The 9559-nt window shown below is 45.0% G+C and overlaps 1 protein-coding gene across 2 annotated transcripts in view; it reads left to right on the forward strand.

The window, feature by feature from the left end:
- Nucleotides 1-9559, forward strand: part of plxna2 (plexin A2) — a 231624-nt gene that overhangs the window by 122523 nt on the left and 99542 nt on the right. For both annotated transcript variants that reach the window (XM_080445644.1, XM_080445645.1), the window contains one exon: nucleotides 2252-2352. In XM_080445644.1, the coding sequence (XP_080301770.1) occupies nucleotides 2252-2352 (101 nt within the window). The remainder of the gene's footprint in view (nucleotides 1-2251; nucleotides 2353-9559) is intronic.

Raw genomic sequence — 9559 nt, forward strand, 5'->3', positions numbered from 1 at the left:
CACACACATGCACACACACATCCACACACCCACACAGAGACCTCGAAACCGCAGCCTCTGTAAACAGACTGAGGTGCCATGTGGCAGAAGTGTGTGTGTGTGAAAGGTTCAAGGTTGTACTTTATTGTTACATCTTGTGTACAGGTACTGTACATAAGAGTAAAACTTATTTTGGTTTGGCTTCCTTCAGACAATGCAGCAGCATAGGTAATAACAAATTACAGACAGACACTGAGACACACATGACCCAACAGATAGACAGACAGATAATTTCTCATTCTCTGTCCGTCTGTCTGTCTCTCTGTTGGGTCATGTGTGTGTGTGTGTCTGTCTGTCTGTCTGTCTGTCTGTCTGTCTGACTGACTGACTGACTGACTGACTGACTGACTCACACACAACACACACACACGACCCAACAAAGAGACAGACACATGACTTAACAGAGAGACAGACAGAAAGACAGAGAATATATCCTGGATCTATCCTTCTGTCTATCTCTCTGTTGGGTCATGTGTCTGTGTGACAGACAGACAGACAGACAGACAGACAGACAGACAGACAGACAGACTCATGATCCAACAGAGACAGATAGAAGGACAGACAGACACTTAACCCAGACAGAAGGACAGACAGACATGTTGCGTGGCAGCTGAAATCGCTGTAGGCCTAAAGAACACACTCAACTCTGTCCTGACTGACACACAGTAAAATCCTCAGTAAAATCCTCAGTAAAATCCTCAGTGATAATTTAACTCTTAAAATGTTCAAATTAAACCAAAGGGACCCATTTTGTTTAATTTGTACACTTTCAATGTTAGGATCTTACTATGTAGACTCGCTGGCTGGCTGGTGAGACATGACACACTTTGGCACCTCAGATGTGTGTTTAACACCATCTGGAGTTTGCTCTGTGCTTATTTATGTAAATGTTCTCACCTGCCCTTGTCTAAGTTTAATGCAAACGACAAATGTATTATGAGCACAAAGGTGTGTGTGTTCTGTATTGAAATTGCTGGTCTCCCAATGTCTGAGTACTGATTAGCCGGAGTGTATTTACTTTACCCTCACGTACCTATTCAAATTCCACATTGTTTACATACTGTATGTATGTGCAGGCCTGCATGTTTCACCTTAGAATCACATCTATTGGTCTCCAGTGATATCATACATACTAATAGAGCAATTCTTCATACAATGTCACATGAACCCTAGCGTCCTTATTCTGGCCATGTCATAACATTGACAATCGAACATTGAAGAGAGATAGGAGTCAGAACTGGACTAATACAACAGCAGACATTTATAAGAATGTTTGATTTGGTGGGGATGCTTGTTAATTTTTTTAACATAAGGTTTAAGTGTTTAATAATTACTTAATAATGACATCCAGTTATGCAACTATACGCCACTCATATGTTTTTCTAATAGGGAACATTACATTAGCCAGGGCAAACTGCTGGCTAGTTAACTGTCAAGTTAGTAAGGATTAAATTTTGAAGCTGCAATCCATAAGATTTATGTAGTACCCCGGCATTCGAACCCAGGTCTCCCGTGTGGGAGACAAAAGTTCTACCGCTGAGTGAAGACGGAATGCCCTCGTGGGCAGGGGAGAAATTACGCTTGGAGCAGTTTATGTATGCTGGGGGGAGGTGGGTTGTCATCATTCCTCCCTCTGTGGGTGTATTTGTACAGGCTCTACCTAGGGGGGACAGATGCGTCTGGCCAGACAAAAGCACAGTGATGGCGTTGAGGAGCCTTTCTCTGGCCAGCCGGTGCCAGCTGCTTGCTATACTGTTTCTATAATACAGGCTTGTGTGGAAAACGAAAGCAACTGTTGCTTTTTCACAAATGCACTCGTCTGTCCACCTCCTCTCTTTAAACATCTACGCTGTCAGCTGGCTGCAGTGCACAGCAGCGCTCATGTGCACACACACACACACACACACACACACACACACACACACACACACACACACACACACACACACACACACACACACACACACACACACACACACACACACTGTGTGCCTGTTGGTTGTGTGCATCTTTTGAAGTGCGGAGTAAAATCCTCAGTATTAGTTTATCCATTTGTAACTCGGAGAGTGTGCAAATGTAACCGAATGTACCCTCATGGGACCATTTGATAACATTTGCGCACTCTCTGAGTAAAATGAACACACAATTGTACGTGCATTGTACAGAATAGAATTGTATTGTGTGCTGATCCCAATACCTCATGTGTTTTCAGGTCACCCAGGTCCCCATTGAGTCATGTGAGCAGTACGGAACGTGTGGAGAGTGCCTGAGCTCCGGAGACCCGCACTGTGGCTGGTGTGTCCTGCACAACATGTGAGTAGACCTTGAAAGCAACAGTTTGATTAAGTATACAGTTTTTGTAGAGGAAATTACTTTTACTGCTTCAACCAGCTGTTGGCTGCTCAGATGGCTCCCAAGACCGCACACGGGGGAAGCTGTTGGGGGTTAAGTGTCTTGCTCAGGAACACTTTGGCACGTAGACTAGGCGAGCCAAGGGTTGAATCGGCGACCTTCCGATTCCCAGACGGCCACACTACCCACTCAGGCTCTTACTGTGTATAATCACACGGCCGTTGTTGGACATGGTCTCGACAGGGTTCCTCCTCCTGCCTTTACATTGACTTCCAAAAAGGCACAAGACATAAGCCCTCCATTTCCTCATGCTCAGGTTAAATAAACAGAGAGGGACTTTTTCCTCGCCATTGTTTATCCCGGATGAAATCTGAGTTGGAGGAAAGTACAGTAGACGTGTGTACAGGGCTGGAATTGAACAGCTGTTCCCCGGAGCTGTGCGGCAGAGCTCCTTTCAGAGCTGCTTGCCTCAGTCGGACTGACTGCTGTCCTATTCTGACACGAGGCTGATGTCTACAGATAGAAATGATGTCCCGGAGTGTGAATGTGAAGGAAAGAAATGTGAATGTGTTCACAGACTGAGAGAGTCATGCATGGTTTATTGTAAAATCTGGGGTGTTATTTTAACTCGGGATAGTTTAACGAATGGAACCAAATGGACCCACTGGACCATTTGGTTCCATTTGTACACTCTGCGAGTTAAATTAACACTGAAGATTTTACTGAGTTGTTTGTGTGAAGGCAGTTACTGCCTTCACACAAACAACAAAACACAGAACCAAAACCATCACCACAACTCTTGTGGTGATGGTTCTGTGTACGTGTACGTGTACGCATGCCATGCCCGTGTGTGCTTCTGAATCTCCTTGTAAGGCAAAAAAAATTATTTTGTGCTTCTTACTTACCTGAGTACATTGACAATGACACAGTGACCACAGAAGGCATGAGTGACACCTGCTGGACATTACCTGCTACTACAGCAGTATGGTCAGCCTTGTCTGGCAGCAGGATGAAGAAGAGGAACAGGGATTTATCATATTTTAGGCACGAGTCACTGGCAGTGGTAGACATGTGTAAATGAGTCGGTAGTGGCCGTGGTTAGCTGAAATGATGGAGAAGGAGATGCCGCGGAAACAAGATGAATACAAACAAGCCGCTGAAAGACACTAAGAGATTCTCCCTGGGTGTTCTCTCTCTCTCTGTCTGTCTCTCTCTCTCTCTCTCTCTCTCTCTCTCTCTCTCTCTCTCTCTCTCGCTCTCTCTCTCTCTCTCGCTCTCTCTCTCTCTCTCTCTCTCTCCTCTCTCTCTCTCTCTCTCTCTCTCTCTCTCTCTCTCTCTCTCTCTCTCTCTCTCTCTCTCTCTCTCTCTCTCTCTCTCATCTCTCTCTCTCTCTCTCTCTCTCTCTCTCTCTCTCTCTCTCTCTCTCTCTCTCTCTCTCTCTCTCTCACACACACACACACACACAGTCATCTGTTTGCGCTGTTGTTTAAATGGCCCTGATTCCCTCGTCTACAGCTCTTCTTAATAAAAGCATCTAAAGGTATGGCTGAATCGTGTGTAGTGCGCAGTGTGTGCACGCGTCAGAGCCCACCGCAATCATCATTATCGTGATGGCAGACCCTGCAAAGTGCACTTAAAGTAATTTACATCACTCCAAACCTGGGGACAGGACAAATAATTGCCTGGCGACAAGGTAATTCAGCATGTGTTTTTCTGCAGGGATGTAGGAGGGGCCGGCTATATACTGTAGCCCCGTGTTCCCTGCAGTCTGCATGCCTTCACACAGGGATCATTTACCACAACATTAGCCTCCATGCTAAGGCTGTTAATCACGGCGTTTCTTTCTAGGTGCAGTAGGGAATGGAACTCAGGCTGGTGGCTGTGCGTTGTACCATAGAACGATGAGGCTGCTATTCAGGCACTGATTTATGCCTGGTTGTGTGCTTTGTTGGGCATCCAAAAGTAGTCAATGGTGTGCTATGTATAAATCAACCTTTAAATGGTGAAGAAAGAGTGAGAACCGTTGGTGTTGAACGCAGCTGTGGGGCAACAGGAACAGCTGTTTGATGTGTGAATGCTTTTTGTGTGTGTGTGTGTGTTGCAAGAAGGTTTACGTGCGTTCTATCGACTATATTCACACGTCGGCCCATTTTGCTCTTACTTCTTTACTCAGGTATGACATGAGAGCAAAAATGGGCGCCATGTGAATAACACCATGTGAATAATAGTCAGTTGTGTTTTTATGCGAACACTGCGGTGCGTGCACTGCATTACTGTACCACGAGGGGGAAAAGGTCAGCACCCACTTTCATGTCAGATCAGCCATCTGTTTTTCCAACAGCATGGCGCCCCTGTGACACCTGTCTCTGGTCCGAGCCCCCACCCTCCCCTCTTTCTATGACCCTGCCTCAATGGGTGGGGGGGGGGGTGCACAGACCCCCCTGTCAGCTCCAGCTAAGCTACTGGAGAGAGGCAGACAGGGGTGAGAGGGTGCAAAGAATGGAGGCCCTAATTTAGACACCATGGCTCCTGTGCGCCTTAATCTGTAAATTAACAACAGAGCTAATTCTGACCAGTTTGTTTCACCCAAGGTGGTAATGATAGCAGCAAGAGGCACAGAGAAAAAGAGATGTGAGAATTAGCTGTCAGATTACCTGCAAGGCGGGCGTGTAGTTGTGTTGGTTTGTACTGGAACAGGAGGTGTCTTTTACTGTATGTATCGCTGGAGACGAATGCAGCTGCTTCCTCTTGTGCGAACTCTTAACACCCCTCCAACCATCCACAGCGCGCACACACACACACACACACACACACACACACACACACACACACACACACACACACACACACACACACACACCAAATATGATACATTTTGTGGTGTCATTCACACAGCTGTGCCAGTCTTACTTACCTACCTCCATCCTCCTATGCCACCTCAATCTCTCCAGTTCTCTTTCCGTCATCCATGAATCCTAAGCCTAAAGCAATAATGGTTTTATGACGTTACCCATCCTCTAAAAAGCTTCTCATCTCCTCTCATCTCATGTCCACCACTCACATCTCTGGTGTCTCCTGTTTGGACGTTCCCCATCCCTCCGCCCTCCTCTCTGAAATCATCTCTTCTTCTCTGGAGATGGTTGGCTTGTCACACATAAACATCCCTCTCTTTGATCACCCCCCGCCTAATCATGCAGCTGCCATCCACAATTTCTGTCCCCCTTTCTTCTTGTCTGGAGACACTCAGTTTATTTTCTCCTCCTCTTTCCCATCTTTACGTTTGCGGCGTGCGCAAGCCGATGGAAGCGCTTGATGCTAAGGTAGCTAATTAGGAACATGGCAGGACATTAGCTCACTAGCGGTGATGAGGAGCAGAAATGAAGAGAGAAAGAGAGAGGCAGTGGAGAGAGAGAGAGAGAGACGCAGCAGGCTGTCCAGGAGTGGCGTCTCTCTCGCTCTCAAGTGGCGTCTCTCTTTCTCTCTCTCTCTTTCTCTTTCTTCCCTCATTTTGTCTTTCTCCTATCCAGCGCAGTGTGTTAACACTCTACTCCTTTAATTACCGGCAGCTGCTAGGCACCCACTGAAAGCACAGAGGGGGAAGAGAAAGACAGAAGACGAGAAGAATGAGAGGAAGAGAATGAGAAGAGGGAGAATGTTTGATACCACACCACTCACTGGCCCAGCAGGCCCACAGAACTGGGCGGCATTTTGATAGTGGCTCAAAAGGAGATCCTGTTCTCAAGCACTCTTCAGTCACAGCTTCATGAAGGGATGTGGGCTGGATGTGGCTCAACCATTTGAACCTGAACACAGTCCAACAAACCATGGAGGCTAAACTGCTGCTGCTACTGTCCTGCTGTCCTTCCCTTCCTCTCTCCATGTATAATGATCTCTCTCATACGTCTCTCTTATTACCATATTTCACTCATTCTCTCTTTCTTCCTTTCTCTCTCTCTGACTCTCTTTCTCACTCTCTCTCTCTCTCTCTCTCTCTGTGTCTCTGCCAAAAGCTCATCATGGTCAGATTAGCTCTCTAATCATGGCCCAAAGATGCTTTTCGGTCCCAAAATGCCTCATGTTCCTCCCTTCTCCCTTTCTGCATCCTCTTGCGGTCCGGGGTTGGATACGAGGGTGTTTCTGGTATTTGTCACGGTTACTTTCATGTTCGATTTTCATCCGTAGTTGACATTGCATGACCAGTCCATCGAGCAGGCCAGCATTCTAACCCCCTGTAGTAATGCTATTACAACGATTCTACTGCAGTAGTGAATGGTGATGGGCTGGACACAGAGAGAATCATGTAATATTTACATAAGATAGCCCCCCTGGTCACTGGTGACTGAAATCAGTTCTTTGATGTGTATATTAATGTATTAAAGTCCCAGGAGACTGATGATGGCTGCTCTGGAGGCAGAAATAGACAGATAGTCTCCTCTGAGTGGGGTATCGTAGTGCGTTGTCAGTCTGTGTGTGGCTGAGCGTCTTAGATCTCTTTCAGTAGCCCACGGGGCAACAGCAGCAACAGTATAATTAGATAGGGCCTCATGCCTCTATGGCTAACTGAAATGCTTGCCAAAGTAGAAACGTGTCAAATTAGTTCTTTTTCTTATTGTCAATGCATCATCGTTCTCTTTTTGCTCCAACCGTGCGTGCCGTCCTGTTGTCTCTTTTGTCTTTATTTCTGTCTTGCCTCACGCTGCTCCTGTGGCAGGCAGTAGATGGATATGGCACAACTGTCCACTTCCACAAATCAATGTTATTAGCTTAAATGCCGTCAAACGATTTGTTCGGCATCCAGGGCAAAGCAGGCTAAGTGACTTCACTTCATCAGTCACCGTTTGGGACACGGCCCACTTCTTAAAGAGATCAGTCTTAGTTTGGACTTGGCCCAGGCTTTAAAGACCCCCCCCCCCCATCTCGTTTTTTGTTTGGTTAATGTCTTTTTGAAGTACCCAATCCTGGTAGTTTCATGCACTCTGCTTATCTCCTAATTATTAATATAGTGTTTTACAACTAGAATCTGATTTTCAGACAAGCGCTCGCTCGCTGAAAACCAGGTTTGTCTCAGGGCACGCAACTCAGATGGACTGTGACATCACATGCTGAACGCCAATCAGAGACTCAATAAAAACATGCATTTACATGCACTGATCAATGAGGAAGTATACAGGGATGTTAAGTTATGTTTTCGTCATGGTGCATATTGTGTTTGTTTTCTGATATTCTCTGTGGATATTGTGTTACCCAAATTCTGGAGGATCCAATCCATGTACATTTATTGAAAAGGGATGATTTTTCTGAGGATTTTAATGACACAAGGACTTTAATAAGAGGAGAGATGTAAATGCTAATCAATAGAAAGCAGTCCTAATTGTTGCAAGATTACCCATTACTATATGTCTACATTTTCCCACTTTGATAAACCATAATTGTGACTGGAACATTCAGTTATAACAGTGATTCTCAAAATAGGGTCTGTGGACCCCCAGGGGCCCTTGACGGGGTTCTAGGGGGTCCCCAGCAAAATGAGGAACAGTTTAACCATTTAAGCACTACAGTATTTAAAAATAGCAAAACATAGCCAATATCTACAAGCTCACAACACACTGTGTTGTGTAAGCTTGCAGATCTGCCATTATCATTTAAAAAAAAAAGATTTTGCCAATGCCATGCACAAAATAGCGATGCCAGATTGAAAGTGGTTAATTTCAATTTAGCTTCACCAGCTATAAGATGAGAAATGTACTATATAAGAATGACTAACAGATCATAGCGTTTCCTTTCCCACCTATAGACAGTTGTAGAATTCTGTACTTAATCTAATTTAACAACTACGATCTTCTCTTATGAGGGTCTTGGCACAACATATTTTCAAATGGAGGGTCCATGTCTTAATACGGATCAATTTGGGGGTCCTTGACATGAAAATGATGAGAACCACTGAGTAATAAATAAGTAGCACAGTTAGCTCATGGAGAGCTGTAGCTTCTACATATACGCCGCGATTGATGGCAACCATAAAACCCCATCTAATTTACCTATGGCAACAACAATTAGCGTAGCAATGCTAATGGCTGCCACAGCCCATTGTGGATGTCAGACGGTGTGCCTAATGGCCTCCTCGTCAGCTGCAGTTGCAGTCAGCAGAGCAGAGGGAGTCTGCATCCATCTCCCCAATCTGTGCCTAATGAGATATCGATCATGGACACGCACTCACGTGCATCGATACGGCCATGGAAGCCTAGCACATAGAGCCGCCACAGTTATTAATGATGGCTGATATACTGCATCGGTGCTGTGTGTTGTTGAGTGGCGAGGCTAACATGTACTGGATGTGTAACTGGCCTGACGCTGAATGGCGGTAGAGTTCAATTTATAGCATCAGAATGTGGTGGTAGGGGGGCTGGCTTGCAATCACGATATATGAATCAATAAATTTTCTTCCATATTAGTCAATCCTACACAGGAATACCATCAGTGTAACTCAGAGACTGTACAAATGTTAAAATAAGTAAACATATAAAATAGAAGAATGGCCTGGCCATTCTGCACTTGGTTAGCTGACTTGGTTAGCATTATTTGTATGAACTATGAATGTAGACATATTGGATCATGCGCCATCTATCACCAGTAATATGCACATACATCTATTGAATGGATATACTGTACTGTATATGTATAGACTATCGACAGTCGATATGATGTGATGCTGATATATGTATAGAGTCAGCTAGTATCTACACACTGGGAATATGGATAAATATGTACAGTCAATCTACAGTGAGTATAATGAGCACTTGTTGCCTCTGCAGATCACCCTTCACATCATAGATTCAGTCTAGCATGTTATTGTTGTCTCTGATCTGATCCCAGACATGAACTTTGGGTTTCAAACATGTCAGTCCAAAACCACACAGCAGCCTCAGCTCAACACTTCTGTGTCCGGTTGAAATTGAATACCCAGAATTTACAGCATCTTCCTCTTCCCTGTGGTCTCAATTTTAAATGGATATTCAGTTATTCACACACTTTAAGGATCCAGCAGCATGCCACAAAGCCTTCCGAATGACTTGGTGTACAGTCAAATCCTCAATTGTCAATTTAACTCGAAGAGTGTACAATATGTAACCAAATGTGGTTACATTTGCACACTCTCTGAGTTACACAT

Source organism: Gymnoscopelus braueri, assembly GCF_963280865.1.
Source record: "Gymnoscopelus braueri genome assembly, chromosome: 12".
NCBI classification, from domain to species: Eukaryota; Metazoa; Chordata; class Actinopteri; order Myctophiformes; family Myctophidae; genus Gymnoscopelus; species Gymnoscopelus braueri.